This window comes from Hyla sarda, chromosome 4, assembly GCF_029499605.1.
Source record: "Hyla sarda isolate aHylSar1 chromosome 4, aHylSar1.hap1, whole genome shotgun sequence".
Classification (NCBI taxonomy): domain Eukaryota; kingdom Metazoa; phylum Chordata; class Amphibia; order Anura; family Hylidae; genus Hyla; species Hyla sarda.
Window position 1 is genome coordinate 184393951 of NC_079192.1, and position 20801 is coordinate 184414751.

At 42.3% G+C, this 20801-nt stretch overlaps 2 protein-coding genes across 3 annotated transcripts in view; one reads left to right on the forward strand and one right to left on the reverse strand.

The window, feature by feature from the left end:
• Positions 1-1041: 1041 nt before the first annotated feature.
• On the forward strand, positions 1042-16797 carry CALU (calumenin). 2 transcript variants are annotated; one of them, XM_056573071.1, is made up of 7 exons: positions 1042-1182; positions 3312-3548; positions 5277-5470; positions 11890-12056; positions 12583-12643; positions 13346-13545; positions 15760-16797. In XM_056573071.1, exons 2-7 carry the CDS (start codon positions 3328-3330, stop codon positions 15862-15864), a joined length of 948 nt encoding a protein of 315 aa, XP_056429046.1. In that variant the 5' UTR covers positions 1042-1182; positions 3312-3327; the 3' UTR covers positions 15865-16797. The 2 variants fall into 2 exon arrangements, with proteins under 2 accessions (XP_056429046.1, XP_056429047.1); XM_056573072.1 differs by lacking the exon at positions 5277-5470 and adding an exon at positions 5525-5718.
• A 2295-nt stretch (positions 16798-19092) lies between these two features.
• OPN1SW (opsin 1, short wave sensitive) overlaps positions 19093-20801 on the reverse strand; it is a 30223-nt gene continuing 28514 nt past the window's right edge. The window contains exon 5 of the mRNA XM_056573073.1: positions 19093-20109. Coding sequence (XP_056429048.1) covers positions 19981-20109 — 129 coding nt within the window. The 3' untranslated portion in view covers positions 19093-19980. The remainder of the gene's footprint in view (positions 20110-20801) is intronic.

A 20801-nucleotide genomic window follows, 5' to 3' on the forward strand; every position in this document is an offset into this window, starting at 1 on the left:
AACGTGGCCACTAAAATCAAATCCGCAGCCAAGAACCTGCTGCAGACAGCCCCGGAGACCCCCGCCCCTTTCAAACTCACAGCGGGGAAACACACTGCGAGTTTGAAAAATGATACTTATGAGAACATACCCAAATGTTGTTTTTAGAACATTCCACTGAAGTCAATGAGGGACATTTATCAATGTTTGCTTATGTATTCTTTTTTTTAGTAATTTTTTCCTTACTTTTTTTTTGCTTATGTGTGACTTATTTATCAACTGGTTTCAGCCTGTTGATAATTTTCTTTCACGTAAGCAATTTTTCCTTTTTTACTTTGGTAGTAGCTTTTTCTGCACCATGCTTGAGCTGGAGTAAATTTAGTCAATTTTTAACCCTGTTGCGACTTTTTTTTGCGCAGTTGTGACTGTCGCAGTTAATAAATACCTGACTACCCGTAGTCCATTTAAAAATGATTACTACGTAGTTAATTTTTGGAAAACTTGCTTTTCTCGCTTTCCAGTCAAAATGTCGCACGAAAAATCGCGGTCGCAGCTGCGACAATTTTGCGACAATTATAGTAAAGAAAACCTGACTAAACCCGTTGATAAATGTCCATAAATGGAAAGTCATCTAGTTTCTTTTACCCTGTGTGAACATTCCCATAAGTTGCAATAGAGCATTCACACCATGGGCAGGGCCCCCATAGAACATACATTTATGTATCCACCAAGAAAGCCCCTTTATTATTCAATACTGCACTAGATAAAAATAACGGCATTCGCAGTGTTTCCCAACCAGTGGGCCTCCAGCTGGTGCAAAACTACAACTCCCAGAATGCCCGGACAGCCGAAGGCTGTCCGGGCATTCTGGGAGTTGTAGTTTTGCACCAGCTGGAGGCCCACTGGTTGGGAAACACAAGAGTTCACCAAGAGAGGGCGGAGCTACACCGCTCCACAAATCTCCCGCCAGGCGTGAACGCGCCCAGGCCCCACCCTCGAACACTCCATCATTGCGCGCTCCCGTGTGGACGTGGCGCTCTCCAACCAACCAGTGAACTTGACACGCCCACCCCCAGACATCCGCCAATGAGCGTGCACTATCCGGGCAACGTTGGCGCAGGAAGCCACGCCTACCAAGGAGAGCAGCTGCTTCCGGTGTCGGCGTGTGAGGGCAGGACGGGCGGAGCAGCGAGTACAGTTAAGGTAACGGGACAGGGAGCTCTCCGGCATTCCGCATTATAACCGGGGTTATATTGGCTTTGTAGAGCTGTGTGTTACGGGCGGCAATAGCGTGGTGTTCACACTGGGCATTTACATGCAGTTCTGTGGAGTTGTTGCTTCTTGTGTTTTAGTGATACAGAGAGCCAACCACTGTGTGTAGGGATGTCATAGGCAGCTATGGGATAACAATACACCAGGATGTGTCCTTGTAACATCATCATTTGGAAGCAGATGAATAATGGAGCACTGCTGTTTTGTGTCTAATCAGAATTGTAACCTAGGGCAGAAGATTTTTTGACTCCTTTCCTTTACAACATTCTATGTAATTTTGTGGAATGTGGGCACCAGGGGGGACATTTATCTAAACCCGTGCAGAGCAAAAGTTGGTGAGTTTCCCATAGCAACCAATCAGATTGCTTCTTTCATTTTTGAAAAGGCCTCTGAAAAATGAAAGAAGCGATCTGATTGGTTGCTATGGGCAACTCAGCAACTTTTTCTCTCGACAAGTTTTAATAAATCTCCGCCCTTATGTGCTAGTGAAATGTATTGTAACCTGCTATTTTACTTCCAAAGAAATACTTGTTACTCGTTATGAAATCATGTGCAGAGGAAGAGCGGGGCAGTTGTCCATAGCAACCATTCAGATTGCTTCTTTCATATCCTAAAGGCTTATTTAAAGAGGACATGTGGCCAACCCCCCCCCCCCCCGCCCCCCAAAAATGAGGTTACGTTATCATCATGAAATGGTTTAAAGGGGTACTCTGCCGAAAAACATCTTATACCCTATCCAAAGGATAGGGGATAAGATGTCTGATTGCGGTGGGTCTTGCCGCTGGGTACCACTGCAACCTCCGAGCTGGCGGCGGAGGGCCGAAACACGGAAGCTTGGACCTCCGCGTTCGTGACGTCGCACCACGCCCCCTCCATTCGTGTATGTGGGCATGACGGCTGTTATGTAGTTGTCATGCCTCCTCCCATAGACTTGAATGGAGGGAGTGTGGATACTGTAGTCGCCAGTCATCCGGCCCGTAGCAGAGTTTGCTCTGTGCACAGATGACTGGGGTGCCACACTGGAGATCGCGGGGGATGGGCAGAGTTTCTATTTTAAGAATAGACATGAACATAAGCTGATGGGCAGGATTATACAGTTTTGGGGTGTATGTTGGGTATACACGCCTTTTGGTGTTAAGCATGCACTCCCCCCCCCCGACTGTGTAATTCTGCCTATCACCTAATATTCACTTGCAGTCTTGCATTATTAAAATTAAGTTCACGTCCATCTTAGTAATTCCCAGAATTGTCAGAAAAACTATAAACCTCATATTTCAGGAACAAGAGGGCATATCTAGAAACAGTAGAGGGGTGTGATCAGGGTACCCTAAGCTATTTAATGACAGGAAAATAAGTGTCCTTTCAAAAAATGGAAGCAGTCAGACAGAATAGAAAAATGTGGCAATATACTAGTTATTTATTTTTAAATCCCATACGTTGGGGTTGTCACAGGGCTTTCATGGACTCCTGACTGCTCTATGGGGGAGATTTATCAAACCCTTTGCAGAGGAACAGTGGAGCAGTTGTCCATAGCGACCAATCACATCACTTATTTAAAAAAAGCTAAAGTAGGATTGTGAGCTGCTATGAGTAACTTCCTTACTGTTCCTCTGCACAATGTTTAAAGGGGTACTCCACCGAAGAACATCTTGTCCTCTATCCTTTGGATAGGGGATAAGATGTCTGATCGCGGGGGTCCTGCCACTGGGGACCCCTGCGATCTCTCCTGCAGCACCCCCGTTCATGAGCTGCACAGAGGGAAGATCGCTGTATCGCCAGTCATCAGCCATGGAGCGATCTTCCCTCCATGCAGCTCATGAAGCGGGGTGCTGCAGGAGAGATCGCGGGGGTCCCCAGCGGCAGGACCCCCACGATCAGACATCTTATCCCCTATCATTTGGGTAGGGGATAAGATGTTCTACAGTGGAGTACCCCTTTAACTTCAGTTGATGCTATGTGAACCTTATAGTGTTACACCTTCCTACAACAATTGTTGCTTACTTAAAATTTCAATTAGTAAAGAATACTAACATCACTAACATAACTTGATTGTTCCCTAGGTCACCTCAGCAAGCAATGGCAAACATTTACCTCTTCTTGTGCCTTGGCCTTTGGGCGTCTTCTGCACTTTCCAAACCTACTGAAAAGAAAGATCGTGTTCATCATGACCCCCAACTGAGTGAGAAGATGCATGATGACTCGCAAAACTTTGAATATGACCATGATGCTTTTCTTGGAGCAGAAGAAGCCAAAACCTTTGACCAGCTGACACCAGAGGAGAGCAAGGAAAGGCTGGGGTATGAGCACTCCACTCTGAGTATATATATTCTAAAATATATACCATATTAAGCAAACAGTAGAACAGATTTACATTGGTGTAAAAAGAATTACATGTCCTCAAGTTGAATTATAGTCACAATAATAATTGTTTAGAATCAACATTACTGAAGTTAAGATGTTTTTGAGGTCTATCTTTACACATACCTGACCTATATACTGTCCTTTTAGGATTCAAGCTCAGCTTAAAATGAACTACTAGTCTAAAGCAGCTTTTAATATAAATGCAATAATATTTTGGTTGATTATGTATAAAAAGGTTTGTCTAGTTTTATTGTTATGCATACGGAAGAATAGCACACAGTTTTTTTTAAATTTATTTATTTATTTTTTAATTTATCAATTACATGTATTTAATATTTCTCTTAACTCTACTGGTACCATGAACCCCTGCAGACAAAAAATGGTATAGCCCTAAAGTAACTTACAGTAATATATCCTCTAACTTAACAAGTGTCTCAACCCCTGGTATTCACTTTATAGTGTCCAGGTGAGTAGTAGTTTATTGAGGAGCAAAACATCTACAATAATACTTTCTGAAGCAACATTTCAGCTTATCTTAGCTCATGGGTGCACTTGTTAAAGGAAAACTGTCAGATATTTTCTCCCGCACTATCCACAGTACTGGTGGATAGTGCGGGAGACGCTGATTAAAACGAGCCCTACCTTACCCGGATCCGCCCGGCCGTTCGCCCACAATTGTACTTTTATTCTATGTGTATATCTTGCTGTAACTGGCACGGGCGGGTCTTCTGCACTGACATCAGCGCTGCTTATGAATATTCATCCCCCCCTCCCTCCAGTTAGGAGCGGCGAAGAGAGGGAGAGCTGGAGGGAGGGGGAATGAATATTCATAAGTGGCGTTGATGTCAGTGCAGAAGCCCCGCCCATGCCAGTTACAGCAAGATATACACATGGAATAAAACCACAATTGCGGACGAACGGCCGGGCGGATCCAGGCAAGGTAGGGCTTGTTTTAATCAGTCTCCCGCACCATAACAGTTTGGCTAATCTAAATGTATTGTTTAAAGGAGTAGTCCGGCGCGCATTTTTCTCATTTTATCCCGTCCGGGCTGCAAAATAAAAGAAAACAAACTTTCTCTTGCCTGCCAACGAGCCCCCAGAGCTCCGGTACACTCCGGTACTCTGGGCTGTTTTTTTCTTACTTCCTGTTAGCCCGGCACGTCACACGGAGCTTCAGCCTATCACCAGCTGAGGCGGGACATCGCTGCGGCCGGCGATAGGCTGAAGCTCCGTGTGACGTGCCGGGCTAACAGGAAGTAAGAAGAATACAGCCCGGGGACCGAACACCTGTACCGGAGTATACCGGAGCTCCGGGGGCTCGTTGGCAGGTAAGAGAAAGTTTGTTTTCTTTTATTTTGCAGCCCGGACGAGATAAAATGGGAAAAATGCACGCCGGACTACTCCTTTAACTATGCTTTTATAGAATAATAATTCTATAACTAATTTCTTCACGTACTAATATTTAGACAAGTAACACTCTGTACTGGTTAAGTAACGATATGAAAACATATAGTCAGCTAAAGCTAAACTGACCTATGTGTTCTTCTGTGCTTGATATCGTCACTTACAACTAGTTGTTCTTCCTTACTGTCCCTACAGTACCATACTCATTGCCTTCTAACATTTTCTTTCTTTTCTTGTTGGGTGCTGCCATGGCCCCACAGAAAGATTGTGGGTAAGATAGATGCAGACAAGGATGGTCTTGTAACAGTCGAGGAGCTAAGGGATTGGATAAAATTTGCACAGAAGAGGTGGATTTATGAGGACGTTGAGCGACAGTGGAAGGGTCATGATCTCAATGGTGACAACCTGGTGTCTTGGGAGGAATATAAAAATGCCACTTATGGTTACATACTCGGTAGGTGCTTGTCTTTGTTGCATCACCTTTATTCGTGCCATTTTGTCTTTGTAGAATGATTGTAAGTAAAATAGACTTGGATAATGATGGGTTTGTGACGGAGGGGGAGCTCACAGCATGGATCAAGAAAGCTCAAAGGAGATATGTGTACGACAACGTGGAGCGGCAATGGCAGGAGTTTGACATGAACCAAGATGGACTGATATCATGGGAAGAGTACAGAAATGTCACCTATGGCACTTACCTTGGTAAGGGAGACGGGAAGTGAAGTGCCTGGGCTGACAAAGTAAAGTCCATTTATAAAACAGTTGACATTTAATTATGAGACTGGACTCATGGCGAGTATTTTGATCAGTATTTTTTTGCCAAAATCAGCAGTGGAAGTGACACAGAGAAAAACTATAGTGGAAAGATTTCTACCCTTTTTGTTCTGTGTTTTGGGCACATTACTGGTTTTTGTTAAAAATAAAAAAAAAACTAACAAAATACTGTTGGGGAGATTTATCAAAACCTGTGCACAGGAAAATGGGAGCAAATGGCCCCTCTTAACAACCAATCTGATTGTGTCTATTTTAGAACAGCCTCTGAAAACTAAAATAATCAATCTGATTGGTTGCTATGTGCAACCACTCCACTTTTTCAACTTCACAGGTTTTAATAAATCTTCTATGTGTGAACCCTTGCCTTGTTGTGCATCTGGGGGAAAAAAGTGTCATTTAAAGTAAAAAACTTGAATTAGCATATAAAAGGAAACCTGTCAGGTCCTTGGGCATGACAGGTCAGGAGAAAAGTGTTCAATTCTGTTCTCACTCTCCGCACCAGAAAGTTAATTTTATTTCCTGCGGCTGTGACTTGTTACACAGCCACAGGTCATATCCTGCTGGGTTCACAAACAGTATTTTGGTTTAAATGCTGTTCTCCTAACCGGTCAGGTTCCTGGGACAGTGTGTGTGAGGCCCTAAAGACCTGAAAAGTGCAATTTAAAATTGAGGAAGCATAAAACAATAATGAGAATTGTTGCACATTTTATTTGCTAGCAGTGAAAAGAGAGACTGGATATGAGTGTACAGTGGTCCCTCAACATATGATGGTAATTGGTTCCGGGAGGACCATTGTATGTTGAAACCATCATATGTTGAGTACATATCTCTATGGAAAACTGGTATAAAAAGTGACCCAAAATATTCTATTTTGGACTTTTTTTTGCATGTACACCATTGACCATGCAGTTTAATTAATTATATATTTTTATAGGGCGGACATGTACGCACGCGACGATATCACATATGTTTATTTTTATTATGTTTATATATTTTTTTATATGGAATTTGGGAAAAGGGGGGTGATTTAAACTTTTAATAAGGGGTTAATGTGTGTGTGTTAAAACTTTAAATAATTTTTTTTTTTTTACACTTTTAGGAGGAATCATTGGGTTCCTCATACAGATCAATATGGTTGCATAGAACCATATTGCTCTGTGTGATCTGTGCTCTATTGATAAAGCCTGGCCCTGCCAGGTTTTATCATTCAGAGCACAGCAGCCAGCATGAAAGCAGAGGTAAGCCCTCCAGCTACCTCCACAGTGGATTCCCCCCCGCAATTGTGCTGCGGGGGGGCGCAATCCACCCCACTGAACCACCAGGGAGCGTTCAAAGCTTCCTTTAGATGCCGCTGTCAGCTTTGACAGTGGCGATCTAAAGGGTTAATAGCCGGCCATGTCGGCTATTAACGCCAGCCCCCAGCTACAGGAATCAGCTGGGGGCCGGCCGGTATCGTGCGGGCTCCAGTCGGGAGCCCGCGCCATACTCCGTTAACGGCACATGGACGTGTATACACGTTCATGATCGTTAACAGGTTCGGGGGTTAATGTGCATGGAGATTAATGCGCCGGGGAGAGGACTCACCACTCGGCCCGCAGCAGACAGTCACTGAGTGACTCAGTGTGACGCGGCAATGTCATGTGACGATGTAACGTCACATGACATACCCGGGAGATTTGAAGCTCCGCAATTGAAGCAGCAACCAGTGCCACCGGAGAGCCGTTTATTTTCATGATGGCCCGACAAAAAGTATCGTATGTTGATACTGCTTTCAAGATACGATGGCCTCTGAGAGGCCATCATATGTTGAAAATAACGTATGTCGAGGCCTTCGTATCTCGAGGGGTTACTGTATTAACATTGTATAGCTGTACACAGTGTTCTCTATTCCTATGCAGTAGTTTGTTTAACCAGACTGGCATCCATAACTTATACTTATACTGATCATAAGTGTCTAGAGTTAACCCCTTAAGGACCCTTGACGTACACATACGTCATGACACCCTGGTACTTAAGGACCCATGACGTACACGTACGTCATGGAGAATTCCGGCCCCCGCCGCGCACCGGGCGGGGATCGGACCGGGATGCCTGCTTAAATCATTCAGCAAGCATCCCGTGCAAACGCCCAGGGGGGTCATCAGACCCCCCCATGTCGGCGATCGCGGCAAATCGCAAGTGAATTCACACTTGCGATTTGTGCGATTCCGGGTCATTACGGGTCTATAGTGACCCGGAATATAAGGGGGATCGCGGTTGTCTAAGACACCCACGATCCTCCTGAAGGCATAGGAGTGAGGTGGCAGGGGTGTCACCCCTCCTATCCCTGCTATTGGTGGTCTAGACGCGACCACCAATAGCAGATCGGGGGGGGGGATTAACTTTCGTTTCCCTGTCCTGCCCACCCACAATAGCCAGGGCAGGACGGGGAAACGACGGGGACCGGCACCGAAGAACCACTTAGCGATCTGGGCGGGCGACGGAGGTCGGCGGGCGGCGATGACGTGCGGCTGGATCCGACGGAAGCCGGTGAGTTGCCTAGCAACATCTGGAGGGTACAGTTTGAGACCATTATACAGTGGTCTCTAACTGTAGCCCTCCAGATGTTGCAAAACTACAACTCCCAGCATACCCAGACAGCTGTTTGGGCATGCTGGGAGTTGTAGTTTTGCAACAGCTGGAAGGCTACAGTTTGAGACCACTATATAGTGGTCCCTAAACTGTAGCCCTCCAGGTCTTGCAAAACTACAACTCCTAGCATGCCCAAACTGTTTGCTGTCGGGGCATGCTGGGAATTGTAGTTTTGCAACAGCTGGAGGACCACAGTTTGGAGATCACTTTGCAGTGTTCTCTAAAACTGTAGCCCTCCAGATGTTGCAAAACTGCAAGTCCCAGCTTGTCCAAACAGCAATCAGCTGTCTCGGCATGCTGGGAGTTGTAGTTGCGTACCTCCAGCTATTGCATAACTACATCTCCCAGCACGCCCTTCGGCGATCAGTACATGCTGGGAGTTGTAGTTTTGCAACAGCTGGAGGCAGACTGGTTGGAAAATACTGTGTTGGGTAACAGAACCTAACTGAAGGTTTTCCAACCAGTGTGCCTCCAGCTATTGCAAAAGTACAACTCCCAGCATGCACGGTCTGTCAGTACATGCTGGGAGTTGTAGTTTTGAAACAGCTGGAGGTTCCCCCCCCCCCCCCCATATGTGAACGTACAGGGTACATTCAAACGGGCAGGCTTACAGTAAGTTTCCTGCTTCAAGTTTGGGCTGCGGCAAATTTTTCACCGCAGCGCAAACTCCTAGCGGGAAACTCGCCGTAACACGCCAGTGCGAATGTACCCTAAAAACACTACACTAACACATAATAAAGAGTAAAACATTACATATACACCCCCTTACACTGTCTCCCCCCCCCCCCTCCCCCCTCTATCCCAATAAAAATGAAAAACGTATTGTATGGCAGTGTTTCCAAAACGGAGCCTCCAGCTGTTGCAAAACAACAACTCCCAGCCCAGCCCACTGTTCCAAAGATCTGTCAAACGCCAGTGGGGTGTAAATACTCACTGCACCCCTTATTAAATTCTGTGAGGAGTGTAGGTTCCAAAATAGGGTCACATGTGGGGGGGTCCACTGTTCTGGCACCACGGGGGGCTTTGTAAACGCACATGGTCCCTGACTTCCATTCCAAACAATTTTTTTTTTTCCCAAAAGCTCAATGGCGCTCCTTCTCTTCTGAGCATTGTTGTGTGGCAGCAGAGCACTTGACGTCCACACATGGGGTATTTCCATACTCAGGAGATGGGGTTTCAAATTTTGGGGGCATTTTGTCCTATTTGTCCAAATTTTACATTTGAGGGAAAAATAACATTTTAGTGAGAAAAAAAAAAAATCTATTTCACATCCAACTTTAACGAAAAGTCATCAAACACTGGACCCCTTGTTACATGCCTTGAGGGGTGTAGTTTCCAAAATAGTATGCCACATGTTTTTTTTTTTTTTTCCTGTTCTGGCACCATAGGGGCTTCCGAAATGTGACATGCCCCCAAAAACCATTTCAGAAAAACTCACTCTCCAAAATCCCACTGTCGCTCCTTCCCTTTTGAGCCCTCTACTGCGCCCGCCGAACACTTGACATACACATATGAGGTATTTTCTTACTCGAGAGAAATTGGGTTACACATTTTAGGAAGATTTCTCTCCTTTTACCCCTTGTAAAAATTCAATAACTGGGTCTACAAGAACATGCGAGTGTAAAAAATGAAGATTTTGAATTTTCTCCTTCAATTTGCTGCTATTCCTGTGAAACACCCAAAGGGTTAACAAACCTTTTGAATGTCATTTTGAATACTTTGAGGGGTGCAGTTTTTATAATAGGGTAATTTGTGGGGGTATTTCTAATAAGAAGGCCCTTCAAATCCACTTCAAAACTGAACTGGTCCCTGAAAAATTTAGATTTTGAAAATTTTGTGAAAAATTGGAAAATTGCTGCTATACTTGGAAGCCCTCTGATGTCTTCCAAAAGTAAAAACATGTCAACTTTGTGATGGAACCATAAAGTAGACATATTGTATATGTGAATCAATATATAATTTATTTGGAATATTCATTTTCCTTATAAGCAGAGAGCTTCAAAGTAAAAAAAAATGCAAAATTTTCACCAAGAAATGATGCAAGTATCGACAAAATTTTACCACTAACATAAAGTAGAATATGTCACGAAAAAACTATCTCGGAATCAGAATGAAAGGTAAAAGCATCCCAGAGTTATTAATGTTTAAAGTGACAGTGGTCAGATGTGCAAAAAAAGGCCGTGTCCTACAGTGAAAATTGGCTGGGTCCTTAAGGGGTTAAGGACCAAGCGTTTTTCTGTTTTTGCACTTTCGTTTTTTCCTCCTTACCTTTTAAAAATCATAACCTGGGGGCTTCCGTTTCTACGCAGTAATTTTTTTTTTTTTTAAATGACACTTTATCCTGTAGTCCCATACGATTAAAATGATACCCTACTTATATAGGTTTGATTTTGTCACTTTTGGAAAAAATCATAACTAAATGCATGAAAATTTATATTTTTTAAATTGTCCTCTTCTGACCCCTATAACTTTTTTTTATTTTTCCACGTACGGGGCTATATGAGGGCTCATATTTTGCAATGGTCTTTGACGTTTTGTTTTGATCTGACTTTTTGATCGCTTTTTATTTTTTATGGTGTAAAGAGTGTCCAAAGATATGCTATTTTAGACGTTGGAATTTTTTTGCGCTTACACCATTGACCGTGCGGTTTAATTAACAATATATTTTTATAGTTCAGACATTTACTTAATTGTTTATTTTTATTATGTTTACATATTTTTTTAGATGGAATTTAGGAAAAGCGGGGTGATTTTAACTTTTAATAAGGAAGGGGTTAATGTGTGTTTTAAAACTTTTTTTTTTTTTTACACTTTTAGTCCCCTTAGGGGACTTTTAGGAGGAATCATTTGATTCCTCATACAGATCAATGTGGTTTCATAATACCACATTGATCTGTGTGATCTGCGCTCCATTGATAAAGCCTGGTCCTGCCAGGCTTTACCAATGGGAGAGCTGTAGTAGGACGAGAGGTACTGGACCACATGGGATAAAGGCACCTTTAGACACCGCTGTCAGTTTTGACAGCGGCGATCTAAAGGGTTAATATCTGTCCACAGTGATCACCGCATGTTAGCTATTAACGACGGCCCTCAGCTACAAGAATCAGCTGGGGGCTGGCCAGTATGGCGCGGGCTCGAGTCAAGAGCCTGCGCCATACCCCGTTAACGGCACATGGACGAGTATAGACGTCCATGGTCGTTAAAGGATGTATGCTTATACTTTGTTTAGATGAAAAAAACCAGCTTGTTAAACCTTCATGGGATTAAAAAAAAAATCAGTCGTAATCTTAAATCGTAAAAAAACTGTTAAACACCCCTTCCACTTCCTTCCTGCACAGTGACCTTGTAATAGTTACATAGCATGCCTAAAATAAAAATAAAACTCCCAATTTAGGCTTCAGGTTTGGTCATGGATCATTAAGCCCAGTCTATTCTATTCAGCCTTTAATTGTTGCTTTCCTTTCCCAGATGATCCAGATCCTGACAACAGTTTCAACTATAAACAGATGATGGTTCGAGATGAGCGGCGATTTAAAATGGCCGATAAGGATGGTGATCTCATTGCTACAAAAGAGGAGTTCACAGCATTCCTGCACCCTGAAGAGTATGACTACATGAAAGATATAGTTGTGTTGGTCAGTTCTAGCAGGCCTTTATAAAATGTTTTACTTCTACTGTATGAATATTAAGAAACATTGAAGGGGGTCCTATCATGGGGGCAGCTCTGTGCAACTACTGAATAGGGAAATGTAATATTGAAAGAGGCCCATTTAAGCATATGCAAGATTTTCCGACTAAACACTTAAAATTTTCAGTGGATAAACCTCTTTACCATTTTTTTCCATAGGCTGCATAATAAAACAAAAAGGCTTTTTCTTACCTTTCTCATTTCCTCCGTTATTGACACCCAGTAAGTCACATCATCGCTCAGCCATTCACTGACGGGTTGGATGTCGCTGTGGCCAGTGATTGGCTGAGCGGCAAAATAATGAGCTGTCTGCAGCTCCATTCAGCGGCTGCGGAGACTGGGCGTTAATATCAGAGGATGCGAGGGAGGGGAGTAGAGTCTCTGTTTTTATTATGTTGCCTGGGCATATACAAAAAAATAAAACATCAGAATGTGACTGTTTCTTAAAAATTCTCTATTTTACTACCATATAGGAAACAATGGAAGATATTGACAAAAATGGTGATGGCGTGATTGACCTGAATGAATATATAGGTGAGCAGTCTACACGTAAATACATAATGGGATATATAGCGGCAAAAACAATATTTCACAGGCTCATACACTGTTAAAGGGAAACGGACAGCCGATTCACCTGCAGTAAACCAAACATGCCAGATTACAAAGAGTATCACTTACCTGGATCTGTGGCCGGTTCAGGAGATACCTGTTGTATTAGCCTCCATTGCTAATAGCTGACTTTGAGCAAACCTCGTGTGTGAACCCGCTGTCAGTTTCCTTTTAAAATATTTTGACTTCATATTCTTTTGGAAGGGTCTTAACTAGTTATTCATTTACATTGCTAAATAAAAAATAAAACTTATTTAAAGACCCTTTTACTTGGGCCTGTGGTCGGGCAAACAAATGTTTTTACTAATGCTTGTTTCTGATCATTTACCTGTATAAATACACCAGCGGTCTGCTAACCAATAAGAATGTGCTTGTTTGTTGCTTGCATCTTTTATGCTTATGTTAAAATCACTGTTTGTCACAAGCACATGTGATTCTTACAAATTGTCGATAGGAGGAGAGGGTTTAAACAAACAATTTGTAAGAATGCTTTCATCAGACCCCATCCGATAATTCCCCTATGTAAATGAAAGGTAGCAAGCACTGATCCACTTTCCTATGTTGTAGATCAGCTATTATTAGAAAACTTACCCTAACAGATTTTTATTCACTTTCTGTAAATTGTAGGTGATATGTACAGTCATGATGGAGATGCTGAAGAGCCAGAGTGGGTGAGAACGGAGAGAGAACAGTTTGTTGAGTTCAGAGACAAGAACCGTGATGGCAAAATGGATAAAGAGGAAACCAAAGACTGGATTCTACCCTCTGACTATGACCATGCTGAAGCTGAAGCTCGCCACCTTGTTTATGAATCGGATCAAAACAAGGTAACAGTTGTTAAAAAGGGGCGTAGGGGCTCTTTAGTTTCTGGTGCACATGAATGAGGATATCACACATTACACACACTTCACTACATTATATTTTATATTTAAAATATGTTTTATGAGGGGAATTAACCTTTTACCGACTGCAGGAAGAGCAGAAACAGGGAATAAATGCTTTATTACTCAGTTATGTAGTTTTCTTTTCTTTATGGAAACGCCCAAACACCCCACCCATTCCCTGAAGAAGTAACAGTATATCTTTGGAACACGATAATATACAGAGTGTTTAAAATATTGTTCACCACTGACTTTTTTTTCTTTTTTAAATCAAATAATTTTTATTGATTTTCAGTTAAACAAAACAATTGGGGAGGGATTTATAAATGCAGAAAACGGATGCCAAGTCACAAATTGTTGCACATCATTTTCATTTTTTTGTGCCAAACATTGGAAAATTCAGATCTTTGCAAAGATTAGCAATTGATCAAAAAAATTGCTACAATATTTGTCAAAATGTACACAAAGGTCATTCATAAATTCTGCCCTTGTAACTTCTGATGTCATCTGACTTCATATATTTTATACCTGCTTTGATTGAAAACTGAGGATCTGTTGCTACAGGCACCATAAGAAGCTCTTAGAGGCACTGTCATTGTAAAAAATACTTTTGATATTTTACAGAACTAATCCGAAGATGCCTTTTTTTCATTATATATGTATTTTTTTAAATTTCAGTTTTCCCCAAAAGTTAAAACTATAAATAGCCGCCACTAGCGGTCGTCTGTCTTTATACAGACAGACTAGTCTGGATTTTGCAACATACTGGATACAGGCCGTAAAGCATGCCGGTATCCAGTATAGGAGATAGCCACTGCATTGGGTGCGGTGTAGATGGGGACACATACTGCCTGTGTGAGCGCAGCAACCTTGCAAACAAACAGTCAGTGCAGCTGTGATCTGCATCGGCGGAGTAAGCAGAATGTCCCGGTCCCATCGAGTGCAGCTGAGCAGCGCTTGACAGCGGCCAGGTGTCGGTGGAGTGCGGGGGGGGGGGGGGGGGTCTGGTTCGGGGGAGACCGTTTTGTTTGTGGTTGGAGCAGCGGCACTGAGCATCAGCTGAACCTGGAGCCACAATAGCAGGGGAGGGAGGAAGCCTGGGCCATATAGAGCATTGTTTCCAAACTGGGTGCATCCCACTGTTGTAAAACTACAACTCTCAACATGCTCTTGGCTGTCTGGGCATGCTGGGAGTTGTAGTCTCTGGCAATATTACATGCTGCAGGGCTATTGACTGGTCTTATGTGTATAGTCATGGCAGTGGTCTCCAAATTCTGTCTCTGCTGCTGTTGCAAAGCTACAACTCCCAGCATGCCCTGACAGTGTAGACATGCTGGGAATTGTCGTTTTGCTAATGCTAGAGGAGATGTAACAATCTGTCTGCTCACATCTCCCCTAGTATTAGCAAAACTACAACTCCCAGCAATGCATTTTCTTACAGTGGTCCCTCAACATACGATGGTAGTTCGTTCCAAACGACCCATCGTTTGTCGAATCCATCGTATATTGAAGGATTCGTGCAATGTGAAAAGTGCATTTAATACTCACCTGTCCCCACCGCTCCCGATACTGTCCCAGGGGCTCCCGATGCTGTCCCGCTGCTCCGGCGTCTTCTTCGGGATCCTCCGGATTCTTCCGCATCTTCTCCGGTGTCTGGGCCTAACTTTCTGGTGACGTTACTACATTGCTGTGCCGGGATGTAATAACGACGCCGGAAAGCATGGCCCGGACCCCGGAGAAGATACAGAAGGCGCCGGAGTATCTCGAAGTGGACCTGGAGCAGCGGGGATAGGTAAGTGAACCTGTCCGATATGCTTAAACTGCTATCCGACAGCAGCTTAAGCATTTTGCGCTGTCGGATAGCACTTAATGAGATGGCCCCGACATATAAAAGCATCGTATGTCGATGCTGACATCGACATGCCATGGCCTCTGAGAGGCCATCATATGTCGGGGCAATCGCATGTCAGGGGGTTACTGTACATAAATTGGTTTGACATAACGGTGATGTTCTCCATAGAGGCCAGTCCTATCACGTACTGTTTACTGTTCACTGACTTTACTTTTTATAACCGTCTTATGGATCAAAATGTGTTCTTTGAATTAAAATCTCAGATATCGATACTTTACTACTTAAACTGGCATGTATTTACATTACAGGATGGAAAACTCACGCGAGAGGAGATTGTGGATAAATATGACTTATTCGTGGGTAGCCAGGCTACAGATTTTGGAGAGGCACTGGTCAGGCATGATGAATTCTAAATATGAGAGTGATTGATCCATCTCTCCAGTGATCCGGGAACCTCGCCCTTTTGTAGGGCTTCAGCGGGTGGAGAACATAACTGAGAACAAAAGTAATTTATTGTGAACTGACTTTCTGAAACACGAGAAGAGGACACGTCGACTTTTCTGTCTTAATTCTGCCTCACATTGATGACAACACTATTTTTCTTTTTTTATTTTATCCCTGGGATTTATATGCAGTGTTTAAGACACATGAATTTTAAGAGGTTATTGCTGCCTAATGTATGATCATTGTCGAGATTTACAGAAATCTGATGGTAATCCCATAGTGTCTTTGTTCATGGCACTTATATGTTTTGTAAGAATTATGCAAGAACAGTCATAAAGAACAAATTGATGTGGGATTATTCTATTTGCCAGGGACCAGTAATACAGGATTCAGACCTTGACTAAGAGGTCTGTTTCTTTCACAGCCCAAACACAACCTAGAGCCTTATTTGTGGTTTAGTATTGTATTCTTGCTCAGAGTATTATGTGAGGTTTTTAATCCTTTTCATAGAGGTCACTTTGCTGCCTATTTACTTTTTATAAATTTTATGTTACTGAATGGCCTATGGCTTTACAAGTCCAGAACTAGCTCAGTATTGGCCCCCGGTTCATTTCATATGTATATTGTTTTTCTTACTGTGCACAGAGCACTAGGTTATTGTAGTTAGACTATTACACAGTGAGTCCAATAATCCACACAAGATGTTGCAGGGAATTTTAAACCTTTTTTGATATTTTTTTTTTCTTCTTTATGCATATTTGTAAGTCATCTTATAGAAAATAGATTTAGTTAACCCAATGATGCCAGTGTTATTTTATAGTGCTATTAATGTACTAGTTACTGTTTGCTATTTTGTTTATAAATATGTACAGAGTGCATCAACTAGATAAAAAAAAAGGAAAGCATCAGGAAATCAAACTATTAATAAAATGTCTGTTAGGTTCACTCTTAAGAAGCTCTGGACGGAAAAATTCTGAATCTGTCGGTGCTAGGACAGTGTGGACATTGCCGTTCCCATAGACTGCAATGTCTCTGGAGCTAAAGAATGGACAAGACCATTCTTTTGGCGACGGACTGTGCACTGTGCAGCGTAATCCCATTGCCAGCAACAGGTCTCTGCTGCATCGCAATTTCCGAGCAGAATTATAAAACAGGATTCCATTCAGAAATTCCATAGTGTGAACCCAGCCTTAACAGTTTCCAGCCTTAAGCTCATTCAGCCACAAATAAATGTGGGATTCTCTTTTTAATTTTGTAGCAGTGTTTTTGTTTAACAATACAGTTTTATGTTTGCCAATAAGTACATATTTTCTTTAGAACATACAACATTGTAATTTAACGAAAAATCATGTTTAATGATGTCAGCAATGTGGATGCAGGAATGCTGCCTACTTAAGGCTGGAGTTTAACATGCAGATATACTTAGTGCATCAAAAACTGCTTGTGTCATTCCAGCCTAAAGGTATTATTGGAAAAATGTTTAATTTTTGCCTACATTGAGCCCTACAGTCACTCACTTTTCCCATTGTCACTGCTTAACACTTTTACACCCATATTTGTCAGGCTGCAGTATTTTCATGGCTGCTAAAACAACTTAATATGTTGAGCTCTACACATGACTTGCAGTTAAAATAAATTTGAAATAATTGTTTTTGTGTATGATTTAGCTGTTCAATATTAAAGTTTGGCATAAACTTTGGGTATAGCTTTACAAAGGGTTTTACCAGTGGATCCTCAGAGATTTAGAGAGAGAATGGGCTGCTTAGCTGATTCAGCGCTGTGTTCCCTTAACTGCTTTTCTACACAAAGGACCACCTACTATGCTGGGAGCTACAGTATAGTCCTGTATTGGTAAATAGCTAGTAATGCCACTCCGCGTGGAAAACCAGCAGTCTGCCTACTTGATTCTCATAGTGCAGTGTTTCCCAACCAGGGTGCCTCCAGCTTTTGCAAAACTACAATTCCCAGCATACTCGGACAGCCAAAGAGCCAGAGGCTCCCTTGTTGGGCAACTCTGTCTTAGTGATATGCCATCACATTAAAAGGAAGAACTTCCTTTGTTTTTTTTTTTTTTTAAATCTTGTGCTTCAGATTAGGGATGTCCCGATTTCCGATACTGGAAATTTGCACGAGTACTTGTGCAAATGTTCCCGATACCTGCTGGCGGGACTCCTGCCGGCAGGTATCACAGATGTGCGGTAAGCTGCCTGCACATTCTGCGCGGATCAACTCCTAGAGGACGCATGGTGCTATGCAGCGCACTCAGCAGCTGAGTGTGCGTCATAGCTGGGACCCGCATTAACCCTATAGACGCTGCAATCAAAGTTGATCGCGGAGTCTAAAAGTCCTGAGATTAACTGCTGGTTAGCTCAGGGATGCTGAACGGGATGAACTCAGTGAAATCGCTGTGTTCTGATCAGCTGAGAGGACAGCCGGAGGTCCCTTACCATACTCCGTGCCGTCCGATCGTCGCTCCTTTGTGGTCTATTCGCACGTACAGTATTCTGCGCAGACTAAAGTGAAAAAAAAATTGTAAAAAATATAATAAATGTGATGTGAATTAACTCCTTCCCTAATAAAAATCTGAATCACCCCCTTTTTAAAAAGTTTAAATAAAATAAAAAATGTATAATTTTTTTTAAATATAAAAAAGCCCTTTCTCTTATAAAAACTAAAAAAAGCATTTATTTTTCCCATTAAAGAAAAAAACAACTGTCACATGACATTGAAAAAAGAATCGGTAATTGGTATTGGAACATCCCTAGTTCAGATTACATTTATGTAAATGCTTTAATCATCTAACCTTGGAATATTGTTTCAAAGCAACAGTTTTATAGATTGGCATAATGGGTTCAAACGCTAAACAAACAAAAAAATCATGGAATTACCCCATTTAAGATGTGTGATATAAGGTAATAAAAAAAGATAGTATAGAGATTTGAACTTTATACAAAGACATTTATTTTGGAAGAAGTTGGCCATACAAATTCCCTTCCATAAACATACTTGGTTTGATTTATTCCATGGGAAACATTGCATAGCATATGTTGTCACTGTTAGGGTCTATTTACACGGCAGAAATTCCTTTTCAAATTAAAGCCCATAGACTTCTATGGGATTTTGCACTACTATTCACACTTTTGAATTTCCGCTTGCGGAATTCCGCAAGTGGAAATTCAGAAGTGTGAATAGTAGTGCAAAATCCCATAGAAGTCCATGGGCTTTAATGTGAGGCGGAATTCAGGAAGCGGAAATTCTGCTGTGTGAATAGACTTTAAGGCTGCTTCCTTACACGTTGTATTGGTTGATCACTTGAATAGGGCTGTGCTGCAGTTACCTGTACAGACAGAAGCAGTGGTCTTCAACCTGCGGACCTCCAGATGTTGCAAAACTACAACTCCCAACATGCCTGGACAGCCAACGGCTGTCCGGGCATGCTGGGAGTTGTAGTTTTGCAATATCTGGAGGTCCGCAGGTTGAAGACCACCGGTGTAGGGGATGCAGAACCTTTCCATTCTGTTATTTTCAGGAACATTGTGGTCCCATAAGACAAGCCCAACAGTCAAAACATAAAATATCCTGGTGATATGCCATATATATATAGATACATTTGGGGGGGGGGGGGGGAATTTTATAAAAACCTGTTCAGAGGAAAAGTTGCCAATAGCAACCAATCAGAGCGCTTCTTTCATTTTTCACAAGGCCTCTGTAAAATGAAAGAAGGGATCTGATTGGTTGCTATGGGCAACTGGGCAACTTTTCCTTTGCACAGGTTTTGATAAATCTCCCCCATTGTGTGAATGTAAAGTGACAGCCAAACAATTTATTGTAGCTACATAATGAAACTGCAATTTTATATAATACTATGTCATTTGTATGTTAATGTACAGTTGAAGAAATTTAATAATTATGCAATAATAAAGCCCAGTGAGGTAGATACATTGGGCAGTATAAAACAAAACTTTTAGTAAGATGCATGTGACAGCAACTTTAACTGTAGAACAACTTGAAGGTTGATCGGTTTTCGATGAGAAATGTGTAGTCCTCTACTTTTAATACTGGGTATCTAGGAAATGTATTGGATATTAGCTTCCAGATGGGCTGACCTGGCTGTGGGATACTGTAGACACCTCAGTTTTTTGGCTTGCAGAGGAAACTGAAGAATCATCAGTCATAGGCCTCCCACACACTGTCTCCATGATGCATCCCCGAAACTGAAAGAGAGATTTTTTTTAGATTGTGTCAGTGCCATTTAGCTAAGAAGCTGTACTAAGGAGCAGCAGAATGGCATATTAATGAACATTTAAAGGGAACTAGGCTGCACGATTGATATTCTAAAAGCAAGGGCAGTGCCTGATAGGTTTCTAAATAGTTTCCTACCTTGTTTTTAGTCTGTAATTTCTAAATGCTTTAGGTACTACTTTAAACCAACATGTATGCCGAGTATGCAAATGACTCTTAAGTAGGCATCTAACCGGAGACCAAGTCATGGCTCTCTGCCTGTCAATAATACCTGCAGAGTATGACTACAGGCAAAGAGGGATCTATATCCCAGCAATATGTGATGTAGAAACCTCTTTGTCTGTCAATGACGCCTGCAGAGCACAATTACTGTCAGAGAGCCGCGACTAGTTATGGCTTGGTTTCTGCCCCTATGCCTCCTTAGGAGTAATTTGCATACCCCATGCACCAGATTAAAACTATTACTTTGGAAATATAAAAGGCATGATTCGACCTTGGGTGTGTGCCCGTAATTTGGTATCAGGTGACACTTGAGGGGGTACTTTTTCCCTTTAGTGGATAGGGTTTGAGATGAAGTAGGGATTAACTTTGTCCATGGATGCTGGCCTCCCTTTTCTGTTTCACGTGGTGGTTTCCTTTCTTTTGGGTTCTGTTTTCTGCACTG